Source organism: Nansenia antarctica, assembly GCF_963989245.1.
Source record: "Nansenia antarctica genome assembly, chromosome: 1".
NCBI classification, from domain to species: domain Eukaryota; kingdom Metazoa; phylum Chordata; class Actinopteri; order Argentiniformes; family Microstomatidae; genus Nansenia; species Nansenia antarctica.
Window position 1 is genome coordinate 62,127,726 of NC_137674.1, and position 17,127 is coordinate 62,144,852.

The window sequence follows — 17,127 nt, forward strand, 5'->3', positions numbered from 1 at the left end:
GCCATCAATCTCGTTGCAAGATTCAATCGACTGTGTCCTCTCTACACGGATGCGTGGATTTTTCAACAAAGTAACCGCAGATATACTATTTTATCGACACTTTCTGCATTTAAGATTTTTTTAAAGAAGGTAAGACAACCGTCTTTGTAACCTACCCATAAGTTAATGCAATAACAACAATTGTTTGTAAACGCCAGCATGCATCCGAGTCGTCTGTAAAATCTTTAAGAACTACTCAAACTCATGATTTCCCTGTAGCCTACTGTTTATTGAAACAATTGAGTCATGTGCAGTTAAATGTAATTTACTCGCGAATCTACCACATGACTACACCTAGGCCAATAGGATACCAGTGCAATGTTGCCTAGAGATGATATCTGTATTGTTGCTCCTATGATCAGGGAGATAGCTACGGTGCAGTGGTTAACCAACAACTAGTTGAATGTAGTTTGAATGTGTCCACGTTTTCATGTGTCACGTGTCAAGTAGAAACCCCCCTTCTCCCAGGATGAAGACCACAGTGGCCGAGGGTCGTCTGCAGGTCCTGCAGATCTACAGGCTCCTGCAGTACGTCCACGAAGGAGACCAGCCCCAGATCGAAAATATGGTCGGCATGGGAGTCAATGACCTCATCAACCTCACAGAGCCTCGTGAGGGGACAGGGGTGCTCCACCTGGCCTCAGTCGCCAACAACACAGACATGGTGGCCTTCCTGCTGGCCCAAGGGGCCCAGCCGGATGTCCAAGACAAGAGGGGACGGACCCCAGTCATGTTAGCTGCTGAGCTGGGTCACGATGGCATGGTGGCCCTGCTGGCCAAGAACCATGCTGATATGAGCCTGCTGGATGCTGAAGGGAAAGGTAAGACGATACATAAGGGATACATAATGACACTTTTATCCAAAGCAACTTACATAACAGTGAGTGCGTATATTTTTCAGTATATGGTCCCAGCAGGAATCAAACCCACGTCATAAGCGTTGTTAGGGCAATGCTCTACTACCAACTGAGCCACAGAGGACCACACATACCGCAGTAGGACCCCAGACACTAGTCTGTAGGCTACACAGTAAATGTTTAGTCATTCTATATGAGAATAGAATATTACTTTATTGTCCATATGGAGGAGAATTGGCATTACCTCCAAATTACATTACATCACTAAGTCAAAGTCAAAGTCAAAGTCAAAGTCAAAGTCAAAGTCAATTTTATTTGTCACGTGCATATCGTACAGGTACAATGTACAGTGAAATGTTACTGCCGGCTCCTAAGAAGTGCTACAAGAGTAAGAAGGTGGAATACAAAAATTCAATTTACAAATTATACGAGCAGGTTTCAAATCACACAAAATCACACTCAAATCAAACAGAAAAAAACAAAGGATATGTACAGTAGTACAGTAGGTTGGAGGGGGGGGGTGGCTATGTACAGATGACATTTGCAGGTTGGGTAAAACTATACTATTAGGTTGGACTATATAGAGATAAATAGAGATGCAACAGTGTGTAGGTCAATTTACAAATTAATACAGTTTTATAAATATATATAATATACTATTAATATACTACTAAATATACTAACATCTATCATAAATATAAGGTGCTGTAGTTAGTCCATATTGCGGGGGGGAGGGGGGGGGGCATCCTGCTGGGGGCAGGGGCAGTTGACCTGGCTGTGGCCTAGGTGGTGTCATTCAGGTCACGGATGGGCAGCCGAATGATAGTTCGAACTATCAAGCATCACTATCTCATTGTAGATTCAGTTTGCTCTTCAATATGGATATATGGATCTAGGTAGGCTATGCTTAGTCCTTTGTCCCTCCTGTAAAAAAGAAAGGAAGAAAGAAAGAAAGAAAGAAAGAAAGTAATTCTTCCTTCTTCTAGCATTTTGATTGCCAAGGGCCCCTGGTCCTGGCATAGATTACTTTTTCTATTGATGACTGATTGATAGATGATTTACTTATGTATTTGTCGTAAGTCGCTTTGGATAAAGGCATCTGCTGAATGCCAAAAATGTAAGGTGAATGTCTTATCGACGTACTGTCTGTGAGGCTCTGATACCAAGAGATGGCTTCTGTTTCAAGTCTTGTGTTGTCTGTTGAATGCCTTTCCTGTTTGACTCATGGAAATCCATGATGCGCTCTCCGTCTGTTTATATATTGATGAAGTCCGCATCTCAGGCAACCTCAAATTGACCAGCCCCATTCAAGGGGAACCAATCAATGAACCGCCCACCCTCCTAGGAAACTCCTTCACCCAATTATAATAATTGTCTCAATTTGACTTCCAGGGCAGGCAGGATGGCCCAAGTCTTCAGTTACACACAAGCCTCTTTTGAGGAAATGCATACAGTAGCATTGTGGACACGTCTAATTACTGATCAGAGCCTGGGATCCTTCCTGTACTGTAATGAAGCCTGTGTTGTAATCTGATCCCGACCGTCTCTCTCAGCTCTGGGCTCACCTGCTCTTGGCTCTTTTCCCAGGTGTGCTGTTCTACTGCGTCTCCCCCACCAAGCGCCATGGGCGCTGCCTGCAGGTGGCCCTGAACAGCATGGCCGACGTCAACAACGTCTCGCTCACCGGGACGCCTGTGTTCCTCCTGGCGTGCCAGCACGCCCCTGACACCACCGCCATGTGCCTCAGCATGCTGGAGAGAGGCGCCGACCCTAACGCCAACAATCAGGTCTCACATACGTATGACACACAATACACAATACAACACACAATACACAATACAATACAAAATACACAATACAACTTTATTATTCACCTGATCTCATACTCGCAAGTGTATAGACTAGAGGAATTATGTTTCTCTCGCTCCCTTTTACTTTCTCTCTCTCTCTCTCTCTCTCTCGCTCTCCCTCTTATTTTCTCTCTTTCTCCCTCTTTCTTTCTTTCTCTCCTTCCTTTCTTCCTCTATCCCTCGTTCTCTCTTTCTCTCTCTCTCTCTCTCTTTTTCTCTCTTTCTCTCTTTTTTTCTCTCTATCTCTCTCTCTCTCCAGGCTACAGGTCGCACTGCGTTGATGGAGGCATCCAGAGCTGGGGCTGTGCAGCTGATGAGAGCCATCCTTCAGAGAGGGGGGGACCCCAATGCCCTCGACAAGAGACGCTTCAATGCCACCCACTACGCTGCCATGGGGGGCTTCTTTGAGGTTGGTTCATTTCAATACATGTATAGAGATTCTCCATATCCATTTGGTCTTGGATCCAAGACCAGGTAACTGTAAGTGACTTTAGATTAAAAAAAAAAGCCATCTGCTGAATGATCATCATTATCTCTCCTGAAGCTGATTCAGCTGCTGTCTGCATACTCAGCAGACTTTGGTGTGATGAACACAGAGGGCAACACTGCCCTTCACTATACTGCTCGCGGTGGCTTCACTGACTGCTGCAAGTTCCTGGCACAGAGAGGTAGGCTGTTCGTGATACACACTCAATGTGACGATACACATTCATACACAATCACTCTGAAACGCACACTGATAGAATCGCCATGCCCTTCCTAAGCCCACACATTGTGCTCCAGTCAATCATTGACTTGGTTCTAATAAAACATTTCAAGCAATGTTTTTGTCTAATTCTTTCAGGATTCACATAATTGCTCATGAATTATCTTCCCTCTATCGTTTATCATTCTAATAAACTATCCTCTATTTACAGGTTGTAACCCCAAACTGAAGAACCAGGAGGGCTTGGTCCCCTGTCAGATCGCCAAGGACAGCGGTCACAAGGCAACAGCCAAGGAACTGAAGAAGGCAGAGAGAGTCCACGGGAAATACTCCAAACCAGGCGTGGCCAATCCCAATGCTTTGTGGGCTCTGACCCTTCACGATTGGTCGCACGAGAATGAGATTGCCCTCAGGAACGCCTTTGACGAGGCCACTGAAACCGTAGAAACGGTCTCCCGGGAGACGTTTGTCTCGGTGTTGCAGAAGCTCCAGGCGCCCGTAGACCTCGACCACCTCCATACCGTCGTCCTCGCCAACGACAAGAAGAGAGAGGGCCTGGTCAACATCAGCGACTTCCTCAAGGGCCACAAGTACCTCCAGAAACCTTTCATCGTCGCCTACTACGGCCCCAAGAAGAAGAAAGGAGGTAAAGGAGGAAAGAAGGGTAAAAAAAAAGTTAAATTCACCCTTGCGATGCCTATCTGCACCGTGCCCTCCGAGCACATACGCCGGCGTGACGACGGGGGACCGCCTCACTTCATGATCGAGACCTACCAGCACTGCACCGACACCACTCGCTTCAGCCGGGACCACCCGCCGGGCCACCCCCTAGAGGACGACTCGGCCTGGTATGTGGACGAGCCAGAGAGGGTCTACATCAACATCAACTACTGTGTCAAGACCGGAGACCTGGAGTCTCTGAGCCTGGCCTTCAGTCAGGGGGTGCCCGTGGATGTGAAGGACCGCTTCTACAAGACCCCGCTCATGACCGCCTGCTCCAGTGGTAACTACGAGGTGGCCCAGTTCCTCCTCAGCCTGGGGTAATATTATAATAATAATAATAATAATAATAATAATAATAATAATAATAATAAATGCCATTTAGCTGACGCTTCTATCCAAAGCGACTTACATTGCAGTGAGTGCATACACATTTTTCTGTATATATGGTCCCAGTGGGAATCAAATCCACAACCTAAGCGTTGTCAGCACCAAGCTCTACCAACTGAGCCACAGAGGACCATCAGAGATCTTACTGAACATGCATTTCTATCTACTCTGGTAAAGGATTATCTTGCACAACAGTTACATTCTCTGATTGCTTATTCCATATAATATATGAATTATTCTTATATATATTATATAAATATATTATTCTTATTCTTATTATTATATATGGTCATATCTAAAACTTCATGACTAAAGACCGCCACATTCATTCGTTCTTAATACACGGGTCAATGACGTGACGTGTACATTTTGTGTCCGAATGTAATATTTTCTCAAATTAACAATTAATACATTATGTTAACTAACACTATTTGCTCTCCTTAATTGAATACACAAAGAGTTTATGGTGATTTGTTACAAATTCAGGCACTTTCAGCTCTTTAAAGGGTTGAAAAGTCATTCGGTACAACCGTCCGAACACAAATGCAACCAGCTAATGTGCCATTAAAATATCTAAAATGATATTACAACTATTATATAAACATTCTGGCATGATTTTACAAGGGTTTATAACAATATACTGCAAAATGGTTAAGGATTTTTATGTAGAAATGTTTGCTTTCCTCAAATCACTTTTGTCACGAAAAAATAATTTCACTGATGTCATTCGGAGCAACCAATTTCAAGGCACCATTTTGGATCAAATCAACTGATAATCATCATGTGACAGGATATGACATCATTAAGACCCCTGCAGCAGACCCTCTGAGTGAGAAGAAAAGTAGCCAGCTCTCTCTCAAATGCTTGATAAATGCACTTTTCCGCTCCCTGTTATGAATGTCCTCAAATATCACATCATTCGGTACAACCGCTAAAACACACTGAAAATGTTGAAATATTTTAGAAAGATATATTTAATATGAATTCTTATATTGCTAAGTTCAAGCTCAAGGTCAATTTCTCACATAGGTAGCTAAACATGTGCCTGTTTTAACTGTTTACTTGAAGAAAATAATTTGTTACAACCAGAAATAATCATTCGGTACAACCAAAAAGATTTGGTTGTACCGAATGATGACAATCTATGCTAGTCCTAAACACATCTTTGGGTGCAAAATCAAAAATATATTATTAATGGGAAATGTGTTATGCATCATTTAACTTTTTAACTTTTTGCACTTCTGAAAACCTTATCCGTCATTGACCCACACACAGAATATGCCACCCATTTGCTTCTCATCCTATGTGTAAGACATATTTTTAGTTGATCTGGTGCTACTGAAGACTATGTCATGTTGTTTCAATGTAAAGTAATGCTAGATGACACACTTACTTAGTGAAATGTATTTGTTGTAAGTCGCTTTGGATGAAGATGTCTGCTAAATGCCCAAAATGTAAAATGTAAATGTAATACTGTAATAGTGGTGGTGGACAATCGGCCTATTTAAAGTGAATAGGTGCTGTTCTAGTCTTGAGCATTATTCTAGCGTTATTCATCCAATATAGTAGCATAGCAGTGTGTTAGTGTGTGTGTTCTTCCTGATGCAGGGCTGACGTGAACGCGTGCGACCAGTTCCGCTGGACGCCACTCCACCACGCCGCCCATGCAGGCCAGCAGGACATCATGGAGCTGCTGGTGGGGAGTGGAGCATCGGTGGATGCGCCTGCTCTCAACGGGGCAACGCCCCTCATGAGGGCCATCGAGAGCTGCAGGCCGTGCTGTGTCGACTACCTCATCAAGGCAGGGGCAAAGGTCACAGCCGAGAATAAGACAGGTACCAGGAAATTATAATAACCAATACAACACGATATTGTAAGAATGAATTAATGAACTCAATCACTCAAACATCTGAGGGCGACAGACAGAGTTAAACACCCATGGTAATTGTCTCTTTTTCTTTGAAAGATTGGTCCAGATATATTTGCTGTCATTTGAGTCAATGAGTGAATTACTTTCTTCACAGAGCAGAATTGCCTCGACATTGCCCGTACTTACGCAGACTTCAGGGTTGTGGACTTGATTCAGTCCAAGATTAATTCTCTGCCTAAGCCCAAGGAGAACAAGAAAGGAAAGGGAGGGAAACCTCAACCAAAACCAAGACCAGCCACTGCTAAAGAGAAGGTAGAATTACTTTTATACTTTGTTTGTTTGTCCAGGTGTACAGGATAGCTCTGGGCCTGATAGTCCACTGGAAATTTCTTGTACCCCAAAATGGTGATTCTTATGAACTTTTATGATTGAAATGTCTATAAATCTATAGGCCTAGCGGATGAAATTCAACTTGGTTGTTAAGAGTTGCATGTTGGGCAATTTGAGCAATTAGCATATTATGCTAATTAATCCCTAAAATGGAAATGGCAATCATTTTGCTTCTAGTTAACTTAAAAAGGTGATCTAAGAGTATAAATCCATGTTTGTGTTATCCAGAAAGTCATCTAGTACCATGGTGCAGTCATGCAACCTTTCCTCATTAGCATAATTAGCATAATTTATGTGTAAATTAGGTGAAAATCAGGAAATGGCTATATTGTCACATTTAGTGAACTTAGAAAGGTGTTCTTAGAGTTTAAGTCTATGGCTGTGTTCGGAATGGTATACTAGCATACTGCATACTAGCATACTCAATGAGTATATACTGCATACTGCCTACTAAATTCATAATAAGTATGTGAAAACCAGCCGACCATTTACACTGTATGCATACTGCCTCCCAGAATGCATTTCGCCGGGAGCGACGAATTTAAGCCTCCATTTTAAACCTCCATTAGCTAAAATATGTAATTTTGGCTTTACAAGTGTTAACATGTCATTTTATGAAGTTTTAATATGTTTTCAGGCGAGAAAGTAACCACATATATTCCCAAAATGTGTCCAGTTTACCAAAATAACCCGTTTATATATCTGATCTGATGATTTTTTGCGTCTTCTGTTCGCTAGCTGCGTTCGTAAATTCGCCCTGGAAATATGATCAGCACTCATGGAATGCCTCTTGTCCAATCAAATTACCTGGTCCCTTTATGACGTTGCACCCAGTGTGCGCTCCGGCGCTCTCAGAGCGATTTTACGAACGCATCCTACGTTGCTTACCTTCACTCACTCGACAGAAATATCGTAACATAATTACAACACCTTGTAAAATGATTTGGGGGGCCAATATCTTTATTTAGCTCAAGTAACTAGCTTACTATATTGTTGTCTTAACAGTTGGTAAAATAACATGATTAAAATAAATATATATGAGCAATAACATATCGTGGGCTGCAGCAAGCACAATAACAACCCAACCTGTCCGTCTGAAGCGACAATACTGGGATCATTCGTGATTGGGCTACAAGCAGTCAAATACTAGGTGAACATGTGTGTAAGACACAAATAAACGTGGATTTCATGCATTTCAAGTGGCATATTTGTAATCATGACGACTAGCCTGGTCTAAGAATGCATTTCACCATGTTAATGTAGTGAAAATACCACCGCTCATCCGTTATCAGACTTAGCTGGGGTGCTGCAGCTGAAGAGTATCAAATAGAGTGCAAGAAAGCAGCATCTGCACACTCAAATATGTGCAAAAAACTATGTTTATTGCAAGCTTTCGGTCCCCAGGCTATCGGACAATGTAAACAAAAGCTGTATGACGGGTTTGTATGACGCAGTTTGACGAGGCTGAAAGCGCACAGGGTTGCCAGATGGGATTGACAATTTACAGCCTAAACTTTCTATAACCTCAAAATCAAGTAGCCCATTCGGCGGTAACCCGCCCCATCTGGCAACCCTGGACGCAATCCTGCAACCCTGGATGCGAAATGCATTTTGGAAAATAGGACCCGAGCTAGTGTCCATCGTAACTGACTTAAATTTTTCCGGAAGTAATTGCTCACATACTAAATTTCTCACATACTCAAATCTCGCATACTGTACAGTGTGAACGCACTACATACTCAAAATCTACGTCATATCTAGTATGAGTAGTATGCTAGTACGCTATTCCGAACACAGCCTATGTTTTGATGTCCAGAAATGTATCTCTTGCCAATAAATCATGTTACCTTTCCTCATTAGCATACTTTGCATAAATTATGCAATACTATTCTAAAAAACGTCACAGACCTCCCAGAGTGAGTTTAATTTAATGGCAATATACTGTAGTGCATATAAAATATAAGAAAAAGTTAGCTCATTTGAAAATCCAACCATTTACATTAATTGATGCTAATAAATAATAAATCATCAAATATAGGAAACAGCAATACGTTCATTTAAAGTTAACAACAACCACAACCTCACTCTCAATGGCCTTCACCCTCTTCATCATTTCTCTTCTCACTCCCTTCAGCCTCCTCATCTTCTTTGTCTTTGTCGTCATGTATTGTGAATGGGTTGCAGCCGCGGACCTCACCGCCTTCACACTAGTCAGCTCCTCTGATTTGCAGCCTTCCACAACAGGACCTGGAGATGAGCACACAGTATGTGCAGCATCATGTCGGAGCTTTTTCAGTTCAGGTGTCTTTTTCCTCCGTCTGTAGATCTGGTAGCGAGCGTTATTCATTGACTTGGCCTTCTTCTGCCCATACAGTGCGAGGAAGAACTTGGTCCTGTTATCTTTTAGGTCACTGTGAGTGGCACCAGGTTCCCCAAGCACTGTATTGAGACCAGGCATGGTATTCCTAGGAGTACTTTCAGTACAGATATCTTGCCCTTTCCACAGGGTAGGATACAGTGTCACATCTCGACGGCGCATGCATCCCCAGGACACCCTGACATTTGTCACCCAACTCCCTGACGGTGGCATTTATGTCCAGGATGGTGCCATCCCACTTCTCCATCTGCACTGTTGATTGAACGTTGGCATTCCAAGCCCAGTACACTAACAGAATGAATAACTTAGGATACATATGGTGGCTGCTCCTGCTCCAGCTGCTTGCAGCATGTAGCTAATGAGGGTGACGTCAGCCTCCTCATGCTTGACGATGCAGTCCTTATGGTTCACAAACATGATTTTATTAGCGGTGAGGTCATATGTGCACAGAAGGCGTGATAGCTGTGTCTTGTTCGATGTGCTCTTCATCACGGCTTCTCGACCAGTGTTGATTGTCAGTTTGTACTCAAGATGCACCAACTCCTGCTCGTCTTCTCCTCTCATGATCTTTGGCACTGGGCTCATCATTGTAACGGTCAAAGAGGACGAGAGTCTCATCAACTCCTGCTGCAGTGTCGGCTTTGGAGAGGCGTGCATTGATGCTAGAGGCAATGTCCCTGATCGTACCTGCCACAGGCCAGACAATGTGGTAGAGCAGCTGACTTGCATCAACTAGGACAACATTGGGAAGTGGAGCATTTTCATCAGGTACTCCCAATTTCCTGACGAGGATCGACTTGTCACTCTTCCTCAGACAACCAAATTCGTCGATGAGTGATGGTGGAACAGGGCTGAGCTCTTGATCAAAAACGTCTTTCAATTCTATGTCGTGCTGTTGCCCCACAACTAAGAGGCGAGCGAAGAGGACCTCCATGATGTAGATGGGCTTGCCTTTCACAATCATAGTTTTCTTCATCACCTCCATGGTTTTGACTCTCTTCTCAATGGTGCTATGGAAGCTGTCTGGAAGAGAAACTGCAAAAGCTTTGCTCTGTTTTTCACCAATCTGAAGAGCATTCTGCACATTCACAGAGTCTGGAGCCACCTGTCCATTCACTATATTGTCCAGGATTTGCTGATTCTCTTTCAATGGATGAGAGTGTTTCTGGAACTCCTCCATGATTTTCTCATTATCCCTTTGATCCAGCTCTCGTCTAGTCTCACCTTATTTCTGTTACGCTCTGTTATGTTATTTTACACAATACCACTGCCAGCAGTGCTTCCATGCCCTTCATCAAGGCTTCATCAAGGTGTGCATCATGCCGGGTTGGATGGTGACAGACTTCCATCGCACTGGGTCACTCCCCTGGATGAGACACGCCACGATGTAGAGCTGAAGGTCCAGTATGATGTGTGCATACTTCATGCCAAAGCTCTTCACTGCTTTCTCAAGGTAGACAAGGGTTGTGAGCACGGTATCCAGGTGTGTGGGAGTCACGTGGTCAAGTGGAGAGTAGCAGATGACGCCGGTGGGGGAGGGGGCACTGCACATTGCTGCTCATAAAATATGGGGATAAATAGTATAATGAAAAATAACATGGATCAAAACCTTACTAAATTGACTAAAAGCAAGAATATAGCTATATTTCCTGGTTTTGACCTAAGTATTACATCAAAAACCAGCAAAGTATGCTAATGAGGAACGGTTGCATGACTGCACCATGGTACTAGATTACTTTCTGGACAACACAAACATGGACTTAGACTCTTAGATCACCTTTTTAAGTTAACTAGAAGCAAAATGATTGCCATTTCCATTTTAGTAATTAATTTGCATAATCTGCTAATTGCTCAAATTGCCCAACATGCAACTCTTAGCAACCAAGTTGAATTTCATCCACTAGGCCTATAGATAACATTTCAATCATAAAAGTTCATAAGAATCACCATTTCTGGGTTTACTATGGGGCCCTATGGGGCTTCCAGTAGACTATGGCCATATACAGACATTTTAGGTTCTTCTTCTGTCAGTGTGATTGTAGATTGATAATGTTTCTTCTATTTCAAAGTTGTTGAAAAACATTCTAATAGTATTACACTGACTCCCTCTCCCCACATGAAGGGAAACTGAAGACTGAAATGGGATAGCCTCTGTTACTCTACCCCAGCAACTTGTAAGCAAATTAGTCCAGGTGTGTAGAACCCCTGACAAGCTAGGGCTGGGGTTTTCAATACTACATAAACTTTTTACTGTAGTCAGTCCCTATTCAAACACTATAGTTACATTAAATGTATGGCATTTAGCAGACGCCTTTATTTACAACAAATACATTTGTCTAAGTAAGTGAATCATCATGGGACAGTTAAGATATAACCTGAAGAGATGCGTCTTCAATCCACGGTGGAAGTGACTCTGCAGTGACTCTGCAGTCCTGACAGAAGTGGGAAGCTTGTTCCACCAGGACAGTGAAAAGCTGTTACCGTGTAGCCAACTGCTGCATCCACGTAGAGATGGCGGGGCTAGGCTGTAGTGGTTGTTGTTGTTGTTGTTGTTGTTGTTGTTGTTGTTGTTGTTGTTGTTGTTGTTGTTGTGTCACAGTGGTTCTAGCTGTCCAGAGTTGGTGTCAATTTAATCTCAGAACCCAGTCTGACTTTTATTGAGACTACTAGTGTCAATTCCATTTCAATTACATGTTAAATGAGACTTTTGGAATTTAATTTTCAATGGACCTGTGTCCATTGCTCCTGTATATAAACTCAATGTTCCCTGGCCCTGGGTAGTATTCCATCAAGGTTGCTAAAGGACAATTCTGGCTTATTTTAATTATCGCGAGACTGGTCTCTGCGTCATCTAATGCTCTTGATGCCTATGTTGTCATGGTGACCCCCAGGGCGTAGGTCCAGTGACCCCTGCCCCCTCCAACACCGCAGGGAAGAAGACCGTGTCACTGAGAGAGACCGTCATCATGCACAGCACCCAGATCACCAGCGAACACGCCAACAGACGTGACATCAGCTTCGTGCCAAAAACGGTACGGATTGGTCACACTACTTACTCACTGACTCTTTTGTGTCCCTGTGGAGAAATCCTGTTTACTTTGGAAAAAACTATTGAATAACTAACGGATTGGATTTATATCAAGCTTTTCCACCGGGTGCTAAAAATGCTTTACATGAATATGATTTACTTTTATGGGAAACTGCCATTGCTCATCCTACTGCTCCTACTGTAATTGTAATAATGCATTGCCCTACATTGGACAAGGAGCAGGGGAACTGAACTTGGTGAATATGTGACGGCAGCTGGTGAAACCGGGAACAAGTCAGCAACCAATCAAATTGTTCAGACTTTTATTCAGAAAAATATAAATAAATGTCAACGTTGTTGAAAATCAATGACACACTCGCTAGTCAAGACAAAATATTGCAATGCAATGGATTCGGTGTGTGATCCCCACTACTACCTAGTTAACTATAACACTACTTTACATTGTTAGCAGGCTCACAAAACAACCTGTGTTTGTTGACTAGCGAGTGTGTCATTGATTTTCAACAATGTTGACATTTATTTACACTTTTCTGAATAAAAGTCTGAACAGCCTGTGCCGACTCTGTGCCGACTTGTTCCCGGTTTCACCAGATGCTCCATTCTCCCCTCCTCCCTCCCAGTTGTGGGGCAAGCAGCTCACCACCAACCAGCTGGTTGAGAAGAAGGAGAAGCTGAGAGAGAGATTTTCTTTTGAGGTGGACTTCGAAGACTTCACGATGCCCTTCACTAAGAACATCCAGAGGAAGTCACTGGAGCTGACAGAAGTCACTGACTAGAGGAAGAACACAGCAGGGCTAAACCTGCAGTTCCACGTACAGCTGTGACTATAATGTAGCATGCCGTATAGCATATGCCGTAGCATATTAGAGATACACATGAACATGGATGGGAGGATTGTTCTTATCATTAAAGAATACCTCTGTGTCATTGGCTGCTATAGGCATAAAAGGAGAGAAACTCATGGTGTGGCCCCCATCTTCCCCTGACCTCAACCCTATTGAGAACCTTTGGAGCATCCTCAAGCAAAATATATATGAGGGTGGGAGGCAGTTCACATCAAAACAGCAGCTCTGGGAGGCTATTCTGGCATCCTGCAAAGAAATTCAAGCAGAAACTGTCCAAAAACTCACAAGTTCAATGGATGCAAGAATTGTGAAGGTGATATCAAAGAAGGGGTCCTATGTTAACATGTAACTTGACCTGTTAAGATGTTTTTGTTTGAAATAGCTTTTGATTTCAGTAAATATGACCTCCTAATATGACCTCCTAACCCTAAATTCATCAAATTACCATTTTTAGTTCTTTACAACCTATAAAATGTTTTGAAACTCTGTTGTGGATAAATCTTTTTTTATTTTTTTTTACTGTTATCATTGGGAGGTTTGTTCAATAAAATTTGAATTATACTCTAACGGTTGATGACTTGAAAATTATACTGATTGTCATTTGCATCGACTATTTAGGAAAATCTGAGAAATATATAATTTGCATAATAATTTGGAACGAGGTGTAGAGCCCTAGGCAGGAAGATGATGTAAAGATGGCTCATGTAAACTTGTAAATAGTTGTATAGATGATTCTGTATCTGACATACTACTGTATAAAGCAATCTACGAAAATCCTGCAGTTCTTCCTTGTGGTGACATCAGGAGGCTGTGAGGAGGCTTAATGATGTGAGGTGTGGTGGGGAGGATCAGAGTTGCTGCCTGGCTGTTAGCAGGTGTCTTCTCTCTCCCCGACCGTCTGTAAAACACACACACACATATACACACACACACACACACACATACAAGCACGTAGACAATTCAGACACAAATACACACGCACACACAAACACACGCACACACACACATACACACACACACACACACACACACACACACACACAATCACGTAGGCAGCTCTCTCTCTCTCACACACACACACACACACACACACACACACACACACACACACGTCAACAGCTCAGACACAGAGACATGCACACACACTTACACACCTCCATGAGTCTGTGAATGAATGAATGAATGGTCTTTATTGTCATTAATATAGTACAGGTACCATACAACGAAATTTGGGAGGGGGGGCTCCCCTGGTGCTAGGAAAAAAATACTAAAAACAAGAAGGGAAAAAGAGCTGGTTTACATAAATAAAGGCTATATTATACACTATCCACTATACTATACTATACAAATAAAACACTGTGCTGTACTCTATGCTATGCTATAAATATCCTAACATTTCCTATCTCTGAAACCTTATGTACCCGAGGGTTGTCATATTGCACATAGTATTATTGCACATTCATTTAAAGTGTCGCAGTTTGCAGGTTTGAATGCGAATGCCATCACATGCCATCACATACGATTAATGTTGCAGTATTTGATTTCTCTGCTTCACGGGTGCTTTAATGTGCTTGTTACATCATTTGTTACTCCTTCATACCTGACTGGGATTGCAAGGCCTGTGTCCTAGTGAGTTGGAGGGGATGGATTCTGACGCCGTTTTCAATCTGAACCAGGAGGGGGTACTGTTTGGTAAACTTTATACTGGAGGGACTGTTTGTTATAGGGCAATGAGGACAAACTTCATTGAGAGATCTCTTGTCTTATAAAGCTTAGAATATTATGGCAAAATGGCAGCCATGTACTGTATGTTTTCATTGTTCTAATATCCACATGCTACATATTTATATTTTCAGGATTTAGTTGTTTTTCTGTGTCTCTGCTTATAGAATACATAACAACAGAATCCTTGGTAAAGAGATCACATTTATCAAAATTGATTACTCACAACAGTGCCTCATTCATATTTGTTTTTATTTAGTTATGCACTTAGCATTAGTATTCCTGCCATATAGTAGTCCTACCCTAAACATGCAAGCTTTGCATTACGAGTTAATCACCACATCCAAGGGACAAAGATTGAAATCATGCTGATGGATTCTTCTCTCAGCTCCTCGTGTTAAATGTGTTAGCACTTGCTGTAACACGCTCTCACACCATCATCAGATAAAATTAGATCTCTGTCCTGAAGGTCCATCGGGATATGGTTACATAATCTAATAACAGGGAGGGGGAAAAAAAACAACAACTTTGAGGCTAGTAATACAGGATCACACGGTTAAATAGACATTAGCACAACATCTTCAATGATACCAACGCAAAACCTGGGAGGATGAGGAGACCATGAAGCACAGAGAGGAAGAGATGACAGAGAGGGAGAAGAAATGAAGAATGAAAGCAATAGAAAGAGAGAGGCAGACAGGAAAAGACATGCCATGTCTGCAGATGAGTGTAATGAGATGGAGAGAGCAGGGGAGAGGAATGGAGGGGAGGGGAGAGGAAAGGAGGGAGGAGGAAAGAAGGGGGGAGATAAAGAGAGCAGAGCAGGGCAGGGTGAGTCAGAGGAGGAGGAGGGCTTCTCTACCACAGTAAACAAGGCCGCCAGCTCTAATTGTCGGTCAGACATCTATGACGCAGTTCTTTGTGTGTGTGGGGGTGGGTGGGTGATTGACTGTGTGTGTGTGTGTGTGTGTGTGTGTGTCTGCGTGTCTTTGTGTGTGTGCGTGTGTGTGTGTATGGACAAGAGGCAACATGTAATTAACACAAACATGGTGTGTGTGTGTGCCTGTCTGTGTGTATCTGTGAGTGGGTAGGTGGGTGTGTATGTGTGTGTGTGTGGGTGGGTGGGTGCATGTGTTCGTGCGTGCGTGTGTGTGTGTGTGGGGGGGTGGTGCGTGGGTGCATGTGTGTGTGTGTGTGTATGTGCTCCCCTTCCGAATAACAGCCCTGCCTGTCCTGCCTGTCTGCCTGCCTGTGCTGTGCTATGTTGTCTGAGATGAATGTCTCTGACTCTCAGCAGCACTGCAGTGTTTCAGACCTCAGCGTGCTTCGCTTACTCAGCAATACACTCACAGTTCACAGTTCACAGAACCCACAGGGAGCGCTCTCTGCCTGGACCTGGGTTTGACATTCTGACACCCATTCTCTCCTCTCATTCCACCTTCCCCCGCTCTCTCAGTTCCGCCGCTCCCCTTCTCTCCTTCTCCTTCTGTCTTTTTCCTTCCTTCCTCCCTCCCTTTCTCCCTCTGACTTTTTCCTGTGTGACGCAGCTGTGTCCTTCGGCACTCAGATGACCCAGACTGTTGGAGAGGGTCAGCTGGGCCACCCTGGCAAGGACAAGACACAGTGAAGGGCTACACACGCACACATGCATACACACACTCACACACACACACACACACACACACACATACATGCATGGATACGCGCACACACACACACACACGCACGCATGCATTCAAGCATGGATGCGCACACACACACACACACACACACACACACACACACACCCACACACACACAGAGGGGACACAATGAAGAGATAATGGATATAATATACGATCAGTAAAATCATCCCTGTGTGCAAATGCAAGTCATCCTCAATATCTAGCTAGGATATTCCAGGATCCAATATCAGTTAACCAATCATCTCTACCAATAATCAATCAGAGTCACTCTTTGTTTTCACCTATTGGCTAAATGCATTGATGCTGAATGAGCATGTCATTACTTTGCTGACAATAAGAGCCACTAACCTTTATCCAATCAGAGCTTGAAAAGATGCATTGTCCAGTATGTGTGAAGGGATTGCCTTCTCTCTCTGAATGACCTGCAGCCTACAGTATATAATAGTAAAGTAGTGTTTATGTCGTTCATGTTATTGTGATCCGGGTCCACCATCCATTATTGATGAGGGAGTCCTGTTTCACGAGGGCCTGACTGACTGGACATGGTCCCACAGGATAGTCTCTGCACTGATACAGTGATTTACTCTGCTTTACAACTTGTAATCTGCATTGTCTTATAGGGATCGG

The 17,127-nt window shown here is 43.2% G+C and overlaps 1 protein-coding gene across 1 annotated transcript; it reads left to right on the plus strand.

Moving 5' to 3' along the window:
- Positions 1–508: 508 nt before the first annotated feature.
- On the plus strand, positions 509–13,024 carry ankef1a (ankyrin repeat and EF-hand domain containing 1a; the record flags this gene model as incomplete). Its single annotated transcript, XM_080524670.1, has 9 exons — positions 509–860; positions 2,484–2,683; positions 3,006–3,155; positions 3,291–3,414; positions 3,664–4,492; positions 6,171–6,397; positions 6,587–6,744; positions 12,091–12,231; positions 12,869–13,024. 9 exons carry the CDS (start codon positions 509–511, stop codon positions 13,022–13,024), a joined length of 2,337 nt encoding a protein of 778 aa, XP_080380796.1.
- Positions 13,025–17,127: the final 4,103 nt, after the last annotated feature.